Below are 17,388 nucleotides of genomic sequence, written 5' to 3' on the forward strand. Positions count from 1 at the left end.
TCTTAATATTTTGACGTCATTCTCATAAAATTACAGTTGTTTTTTTCCATTTCTACTGTTTTTTTTTAAATTTCGTCTTGTAATGATGACTTTATTCCCATCATATTTTGACTTTGTTGTTTTAAGATTATGACAACTTGCTGCTCTCTAACAAGCACGACCGTCTCTAGGCTTTTTGAGACCCTAAACAAGATTTTGTTTGCAGCCTACCAAATAACACATACTACTACAACTAAACAAATACACATATATGCTGCATTATGAAGCTAAGAAATTAATTAATTGCACATATCTATTTGAAGAACATCCATTACCTTTATCATGCGATTTTCCATTTCAAATTTTCTCTTTTTCCACCATTCAGCACCACTCCAACCTTTTCTTTCTGTCCCCATTTTGGTCTTTAATATTATTCGGGTTGATTTTATTCGTTGCTAATCAAATTGAACCCTCCAAATGCCACGAGTTATTGAAAATATAAACAGTGCACATCTAAATTGACTTGAACATGGTCAGGGCCTTTCTGATCATGTGAGGTGGCAATACTTTTGGTTCAGGGTGTTTTAAAACTTGAGTACCGAAGGTCAAATCAAACATTGGTCAAATCATACATGTGTATGTGAATGGTTTTCCACTAAGAAAAGGATTGTCAAACTGTTTGTGGTGACTGACACAACATTTAAGATAGATAAATACATAAAACATACATGCCACAATTAATGTGGTTTTATTTGTGATTTGCAGTACATACGGATAGTACAACGTATATTTGTGGCAAATAAATATTTTTGCTTCAGCCCTGTAGGATGGTTGTACGCATGCGCACAAAGAAGACGGCGGAATCGTGGCTCGGTTAGCATCTTGAGCTAACGGACTGCTTGGAGGAAACGCACTGTGGAGGAAGGCGCCCTGCGTAAAGATAAAAGGCTACTTCAAATAACCCCGGCTAATCCTGTAGCTAACCATTATCCCTCCATGGTGTCCATGCAAGGCAGATAGCGTTAATAACCCCGCACTGCCACCGTAATTAACCGCTGTGCAAGATACAGACTGGGGTGCAACTGCGTTCCCCGTGGAGAGCCTCCCTTTTGGGGTCTTATCAGTGTAGTGATTTTAAAGTAAAGTCGACCAGTATTTGTTATCAGGATGAAGTTACCGACTCACAGACAATGTGCGATGGAGGGAGATGGGAAGAAAATGGACCAAGCGCCTCCGTTCAGAAACCCTTTTGTACACGTTTTGAAATTCACCCCCATGGAAAAGGCAAAGGTAAATATTACGTCTGTGTTCATGTGCTGTTTTAGCTATTTGTGGTAAATAGTGCGGTAATGCTGTCAACATCTTTTAAAAGCAGTATTTCATTCTCATTGCATGTATCCTAATCAGCTGTGTGCGTGCTAGCCAGTGTGCTAACTTTAGCTAAATACATGTTGCATTCCTTACCCTGCCTCTTCTTGGCTGTACGCCTCGATTTTTAGATGGAATGACTACAGCACATCAGAAATTTATCTACTATGTGCTACACAGAAGTGGCTAAATAAAACCTAAATCAAGCATCTTAAAATAATAATCACCCATGAAATAACGTTACACTTTAAAAGAGCTGGCCGTCCCTCCACGGTGGGCCTAGCTTGTTGCTCCGAATGTAATATTTTTCTCATTTAAAACAGTTGGGTGTTTGCGTTGCATGCGTTTCAAATATTTTCTGTTGTCACAATGTTTCTCGATCCCCATGTTATTTCATTGCACTGGTGGTTCCAGCATCCCATTCAACACGTGTAATAAATGTTGGGTTGGGTGACAGTTGTGTCATTACCCACTTAGAAGAAGTGTTTTCACACAAGAGCACATCCACATATAATATACATTTTACTGTCATAAAACATGTAGAAAAAGAGAAGCAAGGACAGTTTAATAGGTTCAGTCCTCAGTAGAAAGCTACTTTTCAGCCACAAGTTGCATTTGATTTCTATTAGGGAAGATATGGAGCTTTAACTGTTCCAATACGCTTGTATATAGAATATCAACATTTGTATTGCTTATGACTGACTGTCACTACTATAATACAGATTTAAAAAAACCTCCTCCAGTTTTTCCTCTTAGACATTTCCACTCTTGAGTCACTGGTCAGACAAAATGAGTATGTTGTGTGAGTTGCTGTAATCTGACTCAATTACGTGATTTTTCAGTCACGTTGTGTTTAGATGAGCTTTTGAAGTGATTTTTGGCCTTAGATGTGCATGTTTATAAATAACAATTACATTGTACTTCTTAGAGGGACTGTATGAAACTTGCACCACATTAATTATTTTGAAACCAAACAACAGAACCCCACCACCGACGGCTAGCATATGTTACCGATAGTGGTTTAAAAGAACAGAGTGTACAAAAATGTCTATATATTTCACAATTAAGAATTAAACGTAAATGTACTTTTTTGTTTGGCCTGAACAAAATAACTGGAGTTCATGGCTGTCACTCACGGCTGTTGGTATGCACTTAAATGTCTGTGGTGCGTCCACACACACAAGCAGTCTGAGAGAGGTGACCAACAATTTACATTCGTGTTGTTGTTACGATAGGCTATACATTCAATGGTTAACGGTTAATTGGTTCCAGACCTGAATTACAGTAGGACTCAATATTAATGAATGGAATATTTTTGTAGTTAGAGCATAGAAAACCTGTTTGACTTTCTAAATCAGTATTGGAGCCCTGTAGACATGAAATAACAATCCTATAGTCACCTTTACACTCCTATTATTCTTTTGTTTACAACACCTTGCTCAACTATAATGCGCAGGCTACAGAATCGCTGCAAGGACACGAGACGGCCCCTGCTTTGAACATAGCATGCTACCGAGCTACCAAGTTGGACTTATTTATTCAAAACTTAAGAAAGGGTTTCAAATGGAGGGGGGAAAAAAGGTCACAGTAAGAAGCCAAAAACTTACTACTTCCACACGGACTGGGAGAACTTTTTTCCCACTCTGTCGGACATGCCATGGCTGACTACATGAAGTGAGACGATAATCTAATTTTACGGCATGTTTTATCATTATAACATTACTGATGCCTAGTGACCAGAATACTGCATATGACTGGTCTTTCAATATTTTCTGACTAATAATAATGCATAGTCAACCACGAAACAGCAGCCGTTTATTAATTAATGAATTTTTGAAAGACTGCAAAAGAGTGAGGCGTGATGTCCGAACCGTGATGTAGCGAGGGACGACTGTATTCCAATTTCCAACCCCTACAGGCATTTCATACCCTCAAAAATAAATGGAGCACTTAGTTGATAGAAGCGTGACTGACTCGAAGTTACACTGTGACAATCTGGCCAGTTAAGAAGCAAAATGATATTATGAATCAATTTAATCCACTGTTGCACAGAAGGGAGAGACAAGAGGTGGAAAGGAGAGGTACAATATTTAGAGAGAGGGCCCCTAGTAAAGGCGGGGTTCTACTTTCTGCTCAAACGAGCCACACGGAAAAGATGCGCTCAAGAGACCGTGTGTGACTTTGTACTCCGTGCGGCGTCTGCTCCCAAACTGCAGAGGGCGGTGTATTGAAAACACGTGTCTACCACGGTACTAAACTAGAGCGGAAGAAGTTTGCCATTGTTTACTTGACTTCCATCATGGCGACACTTGAGCTTCTACTTCTTGAAGAAGTGGAATTGTGTTGTATTTATTTGCTGCTGCGATAGAAAAGGAAGAGAAGGTGGTCCACTCGTCCTTTGAATAGGAGTGCAGTAATCACAGCTCATCATTCTTCCCTGCCCCGACAGGAGAATGTGCTTACAAAAGGGATGCTGAACACGGCAAACGGAAATAAAAACCAAACAACTTGACTGAAAACACAGTGTTTCAGTGTTTCTTTATGCTTAAAGTACTGTGCGCCAGGGTAGGCTGCCTCATACAGTATAATTGCCGATATTTCTGTACTTCAGCTGCAAGGATCTCCTGCTCGTCTGCCATTTTTTTTCCACATGTTTCCGTCTGTGTAGTTAGAAAAATTTGGAGGTGCGCGCAGCGGGAATTTTCCACATGAAAAGGGCCGCTTGAGGAGGCGTGGGTACAAAAATGACGTCATTTGTCCGCACGGACCTCGCAGATGGGCAAAGCATAAAACAGGCTTAACACTTTGTTGTTAGGACGGCCTGAAAGTGGGCTGTCTCCTGTTAGTTTTTTTTTTTTTTTGACAAAGCTGGGATTTTACACTGCCTCGTTTGTGTTTTGAGGCGTGTTATGAGCTGCTGCAAAGTTTAGTTTGTTGAGATTTGAATGATTCCAGGGTACTATTACATTTACATTTGCATGTTGCATGCAACTTAGCCGTGTGCCGCAAAATTGAGAGCAACAGTGTGATGGGACACGCTAGCTAGCACGGCTCAAGTATCACAATCCTCACGTATACAACTAGCCTGGCTCTCTTCCGGTGCAGTGTCACACTCAAAACGTTCCCACTGTGGAACACACGTAAACAAGATGGCCGCGGCACTTCATCACATACACGCGAATGGAGAGGCGGCAGGGACACAGCGGGAGACAAATACAACGCAGAGCGATTTGTGAAGTTAGATTTTTTTTTTGAGGAGGCATTTTTATGATGCAAATGCGTTACTCTTTTGAACGCATATTGTTTTGAAAAGCCAAACTCTTTACTTAAATGACCCAGCAACTAAGCAGAACTATGTTCCCCGTCACGGAAATCCGACCAGAACTAGACTCGCGGGACCAAATGGGGTAGGGTAAGCCACTGTTGATATAGTCTACTGCTGAAGGGGATGTCATACAGCTTCGTGTTAAAAAAAAATCCAAACTATCCCTTTAAGCAATGCGCCATCCAAACATTTAGAAACAAGCGAACACCAATGCATCAAAGGACAACTGCACGATCCTTATGTGAGACATGAACATGTCATGTTTTTTGAACCCATGCTGGGTTCATGCAGTAACAGGTACATTCATGATAATATGTAATAATTAACAGTATTTTGCCATACTTTGGTCATTTTAAGCATTACTGGAACGTCCTTCCCTGGGGCATTGATTTCACATACCAACATAGACATGAACGCTACTCCTAGTGTTAACTTTTCCATACTCAAAAATGAACACAGCATCAGCTCCAATATGTAACAATAGCTTTCATGAGTTGCCTGTGAGCAAATGTGTGGTGAAGCTATTCACTAGCCGGCTAGTAGCTAGCCGGTGTGATGTGGCGAGGTGTTACTACGCCAGTAAAGTTGTTCTTTGGTGTAACAATTTTAATAAAAATAATAACAATGTCGCTTTAGGTTGGTTGGTATATGGTATGGTATGGTATATGCAGGTAACATTATGTAAATGGCTATTTTTTGGCGTTTTTTTCTATTCAGAAGGCTTTATAGGCGGAATAGGTGCATCCATTACATGCATTCTTAGCTGTCTCTTTTCATCAGTTTTTAGATCTTTAGAATTGCACAGAAAAGAGGAAAATAATGTGTGTTCATGTTTCACATAAGGATTGTGGATGATGGGCAAAACTCCAAAAAAAGTGCAGTTTTCCTTTAAAGGGATAATTCAGATTTTTTGACACGACATCCCCATCAACAGTGTAGTGCATTAACAGTGACTTTCCCCCCACTTCGTCCCAAGAGCCACGTTCTGGTCGGATTTTGGTGATAAGAAAAGTATTTCCAGTTAGTTGGTGGGGCCACTTAAAAGTTTGGCTTCTCAAAACAGTGCATTCGAAAGAGTAATACATTTAAATCACAAAAATGCCTCCTCGAAAAAATCAGCCCTCAATCTCTCAGCACTATTTTCTTTCCTTTGGTATCACTGCATGCTACCACAAGCTGTCAACTTTTGGGCACATTACATGACCAGCCTCACGATGTTTACTGCTGGGATAGTGAACGTAAACATGTCCGACTACGAAACAAGTGATGGCAACATTCATTTTTAGCACAAAGCCAAAGGGATACCTATATGAACAGGAATACCCGGATGCTGAACTTTGTTGGATGGAGTTAGAACGAGCAGAGAGAAAGAGGAAGGACAGCTGTAGATGTGAGCAGACTACGCCGATGTTGACTTTTTTTCCATCTTATTTTGCCTGCTTTCCAAATTAGTATAGCTAGTTCTTACCTTGCACAGCAGATTTCTTCAAAACATGTTTCTTTCCTCTGTCTTGGGCGTTTAAGAACGTAATCCTTCTCGCTGTGTCCACTATGAAGCAATTTCATCCTGGCCACTTATACACATCGAGTATACGGCAAGAAGCCAAAGTTGTCTAATGTCCGTGACAGGAAAACGATGGAATATATAGGGCGATTCAGACACATTCTTGTTGTTACAGCCCAGATAACTACAAGTCCGCACAATTTTATTGAGATATTTTCTTATTTGACAATATCACTCTAGCGTAGCTGTCACTTTCAATCTCTCGCGTCGCAGTGGTCATCATTTGCGCATTTAAACACTGTGGACACATACTCAACAATGGATAAGTGGTAGCGCGCAGTGATACCAACGGAGAGAAAGTTCACAGAGCGATTGAGAGGCCTGATTTTTTTTTCGAGGGGCCACTTTTGTGATGTAAATGTATTACTCTTTTGAGCGCATATTGTTTTGAGAAGCCAAACTCTTTACTTAAGTGGCACCACCGACTACTTTCCTCATCACTGAAATCCGACCAGAACTTCGCTCACGGGACAGAGCGGGGGGAAAAGTCACTGTTGATGCACTATACTGCTGATGAGGATGTCATATAACTTCATGTCAAAAAATCCGAACTATCCCAAAGTGAGATAGCCATGATCACTAAAAGATTGCTGCAATGCCAATATTCTATTGATAATAATATAAGTCCCCTTATCTTCAAATACAGTCACCAATACACCTGACTTGCATTACTGCTAGTAACTTTGAGTAAGTGACCGATTTCCACCGATGATCAGCTGTACACCGGTGCTTGTAAAGTTGGCGCTCAGCCAAATGAGACAAGTGTAAATAGAACGGCTCAGTGATTAAAGGTTTAGACAACCTCAAGCACTGCGACTGACTGGGGACCAGTCCGGGGTGTACCCTGCCTCTCACCCGAAGTCAGCTGGGATAGGCTCCAGCATACCCATACCCTAGTGAGGGTAAGTGGTGCAGAAGATGAATGGATGGACAACTTCAAACATCAAACTGCAACATCATCTGAATCGGTTCACAATCAATATTTGTCTAATAACATGACAAAAATATAAAAACGTAAATAAAATACATTTATTCACCAGGGTTGTCAATTCTTCCTCCTAAGTCAGCCATCGTGGGTGTGAACATGGCTCGTTGAACAGTTTTGCTCTGATCAACCAGTCAGACGACGACAAAGTTTGGATATCACTGTGGGCGGGCTAGTTGAACCTGAGAGGTGAATGTGAATTCTGATCGACGAAAATGAAACAGCCCCATTGCTAATAGTGTGTGTGACAGGGGCCAACACTCCTGATTCTGAAGGCCCTCGGCAGATTGTATTGAAATGGCAACACACAGAAGCTGATGTCTGATCGGACAAAAAAAAACAGACATACACATACGCTAGTGGAAGCAGTGCATCCATGAAACACTCTACTAAATGAAGATATAAATCAATGTATTTTAGTGGAACAAATACTACAATTTACATTTTAAATGTAGGTCAGTGCTTCTGATAATGTTTGCTGGCTCTGACACCATTGGTATACAGTACACAGTAAATAAAGATATACAGGTATATATAAAAGCATAAAAAAGCCGTCTTCTTTTGAGCTTGCTATTTCCTGGTCAAACATGTAACTTTAAGAGCATTTGCACCAAAACATTACCGCAAAGTAGGCTGGGAACAGGACGTGCTCCCAGCGACGCTACAATAATTTAAAAAAAAGACATACGCTAGCATGCATGCGGCAGCGGGAGCAAAACTGAGTTCGGTTGTATTTAATTGAAGTATTTTAGAATGTACTCACGTTATTTTTGATCAATCCTCATCCACAAATCTATCAAAGTCCTCATCTTCTGTATTCGACACAAAAAAAGCCGTCTTCTTTTCCGTTCGCTGTTAACTTGTCAGTGTTATTCAGCTCCGAAGCAAAGAAGGAAACTTCTCCTGTTGCTTCTGCCAATTTTATTAATTGAACGCGGCCAGCAGACAGCAGCTCAGAACACACACATCTCTCAGCATTGTCTCTCCTTCCTGCTTGCCCACAAGGCAAAGGTTAAACAAGCCCCACTACATAGCTGTCCAGGCAATGCCTGTAACAAGTGACACCGTTTATTTCCTGGTGTGAGACAATGTGCACGATGTGTGTCAATACTGTAATGCCGCTTGTTGTGGGGAAGGAGAGACTCATGTCGCCGATGCACTTTAATCGCTTTATTAACAGCAGAGAACACTGCAGAACTTTACATCCACACCAACATAAACACACTTCCCAACTCTCTCGAAACTCACAGCTAGCACTAAGCCTAGCTCTCCTGATGAACTAAAGCTGTAATGACACTCTGCCGTATAAAAAGTAAAATATTAAAAACAAGCGTAAGACATTACTAGCACAGCTTTGTTCTGTGGGTCGTGGATAACAACGAGCCTAGTAGTGCTGTACAACTTTTATCCGCAGTCCCACAGAGCCCGCTACTGGTCAACATTATTATTCTCCCCCCCCCCCCCCCCCCCTTTTTTTTTTTTTTCTTTAAACTGGACGCCAACCTGTCTATAGAGGCCACCTGTCTATATCGGCCACTTTTGCAGTCTCCCTCTAGTGGCCGCTATAGACAAGTTTGACTATATATATATACACTGCTCAAAAAAATTTGAGGAACACTTTGAAAACACATCAGATCTAAACTGGGGGAAAAATGATCTTGAATATCTTTCCTGATAATAAGTTGGTGATGTATTAGTAACAAAATGATGCCACATAATTTGATAGAAATGAAAATGATCACCCTATAGAGGGGGGAAATCAAAGACACCCCAAAAATGAAAGTGAAAAAATGATGCAGCACACTGGTCCATTTGGCTAAAATGTCATTGTAGCAACTCAAAATGATTCTCAGTAGTTTGTGTGGCCCCCACGTGCTTGTACGCATGCCTGACAACGTCGGGGCATGCTCCTAATGAGACTACGGATGGTGTCCTGGGGGATCTCCTCCCAGATCTGGACCAGGGCATCACTGCGGTACCTGGACGCATGGAGGAGATTCCAGGAGACAGGTAGTTACTCCAGGAGAGCTGGACAGGGCCATAGAAGGCCCTTCAACCCTCAGCAGGATAGGTATCTCCTTCTTTGTGTAAGGAGGAACAGGATGAGCACTGCCACAGCCCAACAAAATGATCTCCAGCAGGCCACTGGTGTGAATGTTTCTGACCAAACAATCAGAAACAGGCTCCATGAGGGTGGCCTGAGGGCCCGACGTCCTGTAGTGGGCCCTGTGCTCACTGCCCAGCACCGTAGAACTCGATTGGCATTTGCCATAGACCACCAGAATTGGCAACTACACCAGTGGTGCCCTGTGCTCTTCCCTGATGAGAGCAAGTTCAACCTGAGCACATGCGACAGACATGAAAGGGTCTGGAGATGCCGTGGAGAACGTTATGCTGCCTGCAACATCATTCAGCATGACCGGTTTGGTGGTGGGTCAGTGATGGTCTGGGGAGGCATATCCCTGGAAGGACGCACAGACCTCTACAGGTTAGATAATGGCACCCTGCCTGCTATTAGGTATCGGGATGAAATCCTTGGACCCATTGTCAGAACCTACGCTGGTGCAGTGGGACCTGAGTTCCTCCTGGTCCACGACAATGCCCGACCTCATGTGGCTAGTGTATGCAGGTAGTTCCTGGAGGATGAAGGAATTGATACCATTGACTGGCCCCCACGTTCACCTGACCTAAACCCAATAGAACACCTCTGGGACATTATGTTTAGGTCCATCCGGCGCCTCCAGGTTTCTCCTCAGACTGTGCAGGAGCTCATTGATGCCCTGGTCCAGATCTGGGAGGAGATCCCCCAGCACACCATCCGTAGTCTCATTAGGAGCATGCCCCGACGTTGTCAGGCATGCGTACAAGCACGTGGAGGCCACACAAACTATTGAGAATCATTTTGAGTTGCTACAATGACATTTTGGCTAAATGGACCAGTCTGCTACATCATTTTTTCACTTTCATTTTTGGGGTGTCTTTGATTTCCCCCCTCTATAGGGCGATCATTTTCATTTCTATCAAATTATGTGGCATCATTTTGTTACTAATACATCACCCACTTCAGGAAAGATATTCAAGATCATTTTTCCCCCAGTTTAGATCTGATGTGTTTTTGAAGTGTTGCTCTAATTTTTTTGAGCAGTATATATATATAAACAGGCCTGTCATGATAATCAATAAATCAATTAACGATAAATAAAAAAACAATACAATGATAAATAAAAATGAACAAAATTTTGCCGGCCTCGATATATTGACGTGTACATGCATGTTTGTCCACTCTCACTACCAAACAGGCTAGAAGACAAGAGAGTACACTCTGTGCATCTGTGTCAACACCTTGCTGCGTTGGTTCTATAATGGAATGAATGGAGTGAGTGAACCCTCCTGTCAGTCATTCAGTCTCTTTGTCCCAGCGAAGAGAGGCGCATTATGCGCTAGCAACTGCAGTATTTGCCAGCTGTGTCATGTGCTACACGATCGAATATTTTCTTCGCACCTGTTGTGTATAAAACACAATGTGATGTCAATTTCAGCCTGTTTGCGTATCGTCATTTTCTGACATGAAAAAGCTTGCGACAAAGACAATTAAATAAATAATACAAAACGGTGGAACTTACATTTCTGTGATTCCTGAAGGGTAACACTTCATTGTGCACCAAACTCATTTTGCGGCATGTACTTTGACCGAACTCCGACAAAATGTTACACCTCATGAAACGTAAAAGTGAATCAAGAAAGTGTATATGCAATTGAGCTGACATCTGCATTGATGCACAATGTGAACATTATTTCCATGTTTTTTTCTCAGTTGTTTATCAGTATTCAGACAAAAACAGAAGTGACTGATTCAAAATCAGAAATATTGATTGATTATGATTTTTATTTAAGTGCAATTTTTGCTAAAAGAGACTCTGTTTCCATTTTATTTTCATAGTTTTTTTTTGTCTTTTTTGTTTGTTTACTGTATTAAGTTGATTGTTTAATTTATTGTATTTATGTGCGCCTGACATTCCAATTACATTGTTAAATACTCTTGAGAAATTAAAGTTTATTGCTTTTGATGCTGTGTACTTGCATTATTATGCCATATATTATTACATTAATTAAAAAATGGCCTCAAAATGATATACTGATTATATTATTTGTGGGACAATAATTTGTAGGACAATTATCGCTTAGTAAAATGTGTTATTGTGACAGGCCTACAGTATATATAACTAACGTAAAAAAGCAGCCAAAAGTGTTTAGTTTTTTTGTTGAAACTGATAAATTGCTTGAATTTGACAATACTGCCAGATAAGAACTGTCTTCAGATAAGATAGAGTTCCCCCAGTGCTATATGCTATGAAGACAAATATTGACAAAAGATAAGCATTGGCATCAGTCACGGGAGCACAGCCATTTCCGGGCTATAACATGCTACTTTTTTCACACGCTTTGAACCATGATGCTTAGAGTGCCGACACAGAAAGTAGTGCATTTCCACAATAGAAGCTAATAACACATGTTTTGAAGTCTTATGCAATGATTGTGTTTTGGTCTGACAAATTGTAAGTAAGTTTGATAAAGTGTAGTGGCTCTTTTTTCCTCTTGTTTTGTTTTAAATGTGGTGGGTGCAGTTTATATTCAGGTGCACTCAATAGTCCGGTAGTCAGATTTGATATAGCCATTTTTGTATTTGAATGGAGACATGAAAATGCAAGTTGAACTTAATTATTTTTCACTTGTTTACACACATTGTAGCTGGTAGATAAAGTTGAATCGGGGTGTCCCGATAAAACGTTCACTTCCAATATGATACCGATATTGCAGCCTTGAATAATGGCCGATACCGATATAAATTCCATGTTAGCACAAATCATACAAACTTTTATTGCCTATTTTGTAGTGTGGAATTTTAAAAGGCCTGATCAGGTGGTATTACTCAAACAGAGAACAATAATCAGCAACAGTAAGTATGAGAAAAACTCAACTATTTACTTCTTTATGCATGTGGTGTATATTTTTATCAACAACGTAATGGCAGCTAGCCATAATGTTAGAGGTCCTCAATGAAGCGTTTAAACCAGATATTGCTCGCCACCGAATGAGCTTTTGCCATGGCATGGGAGTTTCCCGTGTGTTGACACTTCAAATGCGTGATGATGTTCGTCATATTACTTCCCCGGTTTTGTGCCACCACGGGAAACAAGTTTTTCACTCGGCTACAACGTCTTTTTCAGACTTTAAAGAAAATTACTGCCAAACAGCTGACATCTCCTACTCCTTGCTACTAACATGTTGGCACATGCTGTTGTGATCATGTGGGCTCTATCTAGTCTGGAATTGACTGCTTGTAATTGAGTGCCAATATCAGAGATTTTTTATGCACGATTGCCGTTCCGATACTTGTTGGGTTTTTTTTGCTGATATTGGTCCGATATCAATTTGATCGGGACACCCCCAAAGTTAAATTTGTAAATCAAGTCCCTGTTAAACTTATAATATCATGGTACTGCTCAGCTAAATAGTCTGTTTCATACCAAACTATGTCACTTTGGATTCCCAGTGGGTTTAATTGATTAGATACGAGAGTACTTTATGGGGGGTTGGGCTGGACCCCCTATTTGCCCCTCAACCATAAAACGTTACTACACAAAGCCATTTGAGGTAATTCTGTGCTTCCAACATTATAGGACCATTTTATTTCACCACGACCGCACCCTGAAGTGGTTTTCAGCAGTCATACTGAACAATTGATAAAATGAATTGAATTCGATGTGTTTTAGTTACCCATATATTTCCTCTCATTGTTTACAGATAGCAGTCATGACAGTCACACTATTCCCCATCCGTCTACTCATAGCTGCATTCATGATGCTGCTGGCTTGGCCTTTTGCCTTCCTGGCTTCAGTGGGACGCTCCGAAACAACCGTTGAACCCCAGTGCCTCTGGAGGAGGTGCGTACCCTGCTGAGTGTGCATGTTTGAAGTTTAAGTTCTATTTATATTCTGTAAACAGTGGGTTTTGACACGTCATTATTGGCACTGTAAGAGAACTTCCAGTCTTGCTTTCATCATTGACAGAAATCAGATATAAATACTACTTCAGTTACACACACACACACACACACACACACACACACAAACACACTACTACAATGGGGTTTGTTTCATTTGAATTCTATTTATTCTGACTCTTAAGTTATGACCTACAAAATGCTTTCTTTGAACAATTTAATGTTGGCCAATTGCAAAACTGTTTCACATATGATATAAATGAGGCACTCAAATCTAATCCTCATTTTCAGATTGGTCGACATCATTCTGAAGATCATCATGCGGGTCATGTGGTTTGCGGGTGGTTTCCATTGGATGACTGTAAAAGGGAGAAGGGCATTACCTGCCGAAGCACCCATTATCACCCTGGCACCCCACTCTTCTTACTTTGATGCCATCCCAGTCACCATGACAATGGCCTCCATTGTCATGAAAGCTGAGAGCAAGGATATACCCCTGTGGGGCAGTGAGTAACTGTTACACAAAAATAAAGCTTCCTTTTTTTTAAATTTAAACATTTAGGGGTGTAACGATTCGTTTTAATAACTATTCGGTTCGGATCATGAGTCGTGATTGCCGACGATTCAGTGGCGATGTTGGCTCATTTAGAAAGATACAATCCGAAACGATTCTGTAACTTTAAATCGATTCAGTAAATTTTTAGCCAAAAAATTCAACCAGTGTGAGTGTGAAATTCATATCCGGATTCTGGACAGTGCAGGTGAAGTTTCCTAGATTCCAGTTGTTTTTTGTAAGGGAATCGGGTGTAAATTAATTATGAATATAAACGAACAAGTAAACAACAGTTAATGGCAAATGCATTCACATTTTATTTGAATAATGAGCCCTCAACACTTCAGGTTGAATTAACAGGTTAACCTTTTCTGCTCTCATTTTCAATATTCAATAAATGTTCAATAAAAGTACAGTAAATGCAACCAACATTTCAACAGTAGGGTTACCTGCTACTTCTGCTTGGTTTTCAACATAAAAATAATACTATATCAATATGTGATGAGAGGTAGGGTCTTCTGACGCGGGAAGGAGCCCGAACTTGTGCGAGAGGTTGAGACATTTGGACTAGATGTAGTCGGACTCACCTCGACCCACAGTTTTGGTTCTGGAACCAAACTCCTTGAGAGGGGCTGGGCCTTGTTCTATTCTGGAGTTGCTGCAGGGGAGAGGCAGCAAGCTGGTGTGGGCACCCCAGCTGGTGACTCTGTCATTCTACTGGGAAACTTCAACGCCCATGTGGGCAATGACAGAGTGACCTGGAGGGGTGTGATTGGGAGGAATGGCCTCCCCGAACTGAACCTGCGCGGCGTGATGTTATTGGACTTCTGTGCGAACCACAATTTTTCCATAACAAACACCATGTTCGAACATAAGGATGTCCACAAGTGCACTTGGCACCAGGACACCCTAGGTCGCAGGTCTATGATCGACTTTGTAGTCATATCATCAGACCTGCGTCTGCATGTTCTGGACACACGGGTGAAGAGAGGGGCTGAGCTATTAACTAATTACCACCTGGTGATGAGTTGGATTAGATGGCGGAGGAGGATGCCAGACAGTCCTGGGAGACCCACACGTGTAGTGAGGGTGTGCTGGGAACGTCTGTAAGAGGTTCCCAGCACGTTCGTCGAGTCTTCAACTCTCACCTCGGGCAGAGCTTCGCCTGCATCCGGGGGGAGGACGAAGATATCGAGTCCGAATGGGTCGTATTTCGTGCCTACATTGCTGAGGCAGCCGATCGGAGCTGCGGCCGCAAGGTGGTCGGTGCCAGTTGTGGTGGCAAGCCCCGTACCCAATGGTGGACACCGGAGGTCAGGGCTGCTGTCAAGCTGAAGGAGTTCTATCGAGCATGGATGGCTTGTGGGACTCCTGAAGCAGCTTAAAGGTACCGGCAGGCCAGGCGGCTCGGAGCTTCGTCGGTGGTTGAGGCAAAACTCGGGTGTGGCAGGAGTTTGGTGAGGCCATGGAGCACGACTTTTGGTCGGCCTCAAAGAGGTTCTGGCAAACCGTTCGACGCCTCAGAAAGGGGAAGGAGTGCACGGTCCACACTTTTTACAATGGGGACGGGGGCCTACTGACCTCGACTGAGGGTATACTGTAGTTGGACGGTGGAAGGAATATTTTGAGGGCATTCTCAATCCCACTGACATACCTTCCATAGAGGAAGTAGATTCAGAGGACACGGATGCGGACAGTTCCATCACCCTGGCAGAGGTATCTGGGGTAGTGAAAACGCTCCACAGTGGCAAACCTTCGGGGCTGGATGAGTTTCATCCTGAGTTTCTCAAGGCTGTGGATGTTGAGGGACTGTCTTGGCTGACAAGTCTCAACATTGCGTGGCAGTCGATTTATTTCGAACATCTCCTTTTACAAAAGCCAAAGTGTTTCCACACACTGGACAGCAATGGTGGCTGAATTATTTCTTGCTCGCCAGCTTTTCCTGTGCCAGTGGTCATGCTGCGTTTTGTTGTCTGCCGCGTGGTGATGATGTCACAGACAGGCAGAGTAAATCGAGTAATGTTTATTGTCTTCATCATTAAAGTGCTAAAGAAAAACACATCCATATAAAGCCTGCCGTGCTTAAATCCAATGCTTTATTTCCTAGTATCGCTGCTATCGACTGATGCCCTTATAAACGATGTTAGATCGATATATGTCGTCCGGAATGGCAGCTTGCCAAACACAGATCGATGTAGTTGGATCATAGGAATATAAATTGATACATAGATGTAGTAGATGAATCGTTACACCCATACAAACATTACATGCATTATTTTTGCACAAACATGCCAATAAAATGAAAAATATCAAGCAAAGCGAGTCATATATTTTAAAGAAGCTATAGATTTATTGTGAATTGTGTCAACATAAGATACCTGGGAATGTGTGAACATATACTCAATTCCTAAACTTTTATCAGCCTTTTTTCATTGCTTTCTCAAACGTTATACGTTTAATAATATGATGTACATATTTGTTTAACTTTAGTCTGACTTTTCCTGAGATTTGTGGGAAGAACCAGACACCAGTGCAGAGTTGAACACGTTGAATCCAGAATAGGCATTAAGACCTGATCAGCCTCAGTGACGTGTGCAGTGTCTCTCAGGGTTGTAGTTAGAGTCCTAATCCCTTTCCATCAGCTCACAGTTGGAATCATTTGCTACTTTTGCGTTGCCTCACTTGTCCTATGCTCCTCGACTTATGGCTATTATAAAAATGTTCCCCTTATGTGGGTCAACTATGTTCAACTATGTTTTAGATCTCAAAGGCGGGATTTGAATTATTATTATACACCATGCAAATTATAATTATTCTTCTGCGCTGATTAAATGTGGTACTCCGTTTGGCCCTTAAAATGTTCCTTGATGTAGTGTTTTCTTGTTCAAGTGTGCAAATTATATTAACACTGAGTCAGCTGACAGATTTTAATATTGATTAAATGTTATTCACCAGCCACACAAATCAGCACTTTCTGAAGACCATGTGCTTAAATCTTGAAAATACTTTTGTCAACGTGATTTTGAGTTAAATCCTGCTTTTTGTAATTATGCTTTGTCTCTGGCTGTCTTTTTTTTCCAGCTTTGATAAAGTACATAAGGCCAGTATTTGTATCACGATCAGACCAGAATTCAAGGAAGAAGACTGTGGAAGAGATCAAGCGGAGAGCCCACTCTGGAGGTGAATGGCCTCAGGTAAATAGATGGAATGACCAAAAAAGCAGAAACTTTTGAGTTTGAATGATGATTGAAAAGTGGTTTAAACTGAACATTCATACAATGCCTCTAGTGTTAGACAGCTGGGAGTACAGTATTTACCAGGCCAATAAAATGCTGCAGTAGGGAATGCAACATCTCCATCTCCATATAGCTGACCCAGGTCAACTCATGTATTTTACAGTTGTATAATTATACACTGATGTAATCATTCGTAGTCCTTGGATATGTAACATTTTACACATGGTGTCTTCGGTGTCATTTCTTTCATTCAGATAATGATTTTTCCGGAGGGAACGTGCACCAATAGATCCTGCCTCATCACTTTTAAGCCAGGTAAACTCTTTATTATTTGGTAATTGTCTTCTTTAGCTTTGTTTTGTTTTCTTTATTCA

General features: G+C 41.4%; 1 protein-coding gene across 1 annotated transcript in view; it reads left to right on the plus strand.

The window, feature by feature from the left end:
• The first annotated feature begins 841 nt into the window (after nt 1-841).
• LOC129185373 (lysophosphatidylcholine acyltransferase 1) overlaps nt 842-17,388 on the plus strand; it is a 32,636-nt gene continuing 16,089 nt past the window's right edge. The window contains exons 1-5 of the mRNA XM_054782355.1: nt 842-1,269; nt 13,027-13,166; nt 13,517-13,731; nt 16,860-16,972; nt 17,269-17,329. Coding sequence (XP_054638330.1) covers nt 1,147-1,269; nt 13,027-13,166; nt 13,517-13,731; nt 16,860-16,972; nt 17,269-17,329 — 652 coding nt within the window. The 5' untranslated portion in view covers nt 842-1,146. The remainder of the gene's footprint in view (nt 1,270-13,026; nt 13,167-13,516; nt 13,732-16,859; nt 16,973-17,268; nt 17,330-17,388) is intronic.

This window comes from Dunckerocampus dactyliophorus, chromosome 7, assembly GCF_027744805.1.
Source record: "Dunckerocampus dactyliophorus isolate RoL2022-P2 chromosome 7, RoL_Ddac_1.1, whole genome shotgun sequence".
In the NCBI taxonomy this organism is placed as follows: domain Eukaryota; kingdom Metazoa; phylum Chordata; class Actinopteri; order Syngnathiformes; family Syngnathidae; genus Dunckerocampus; species Dunckerocampus dactyliophorus.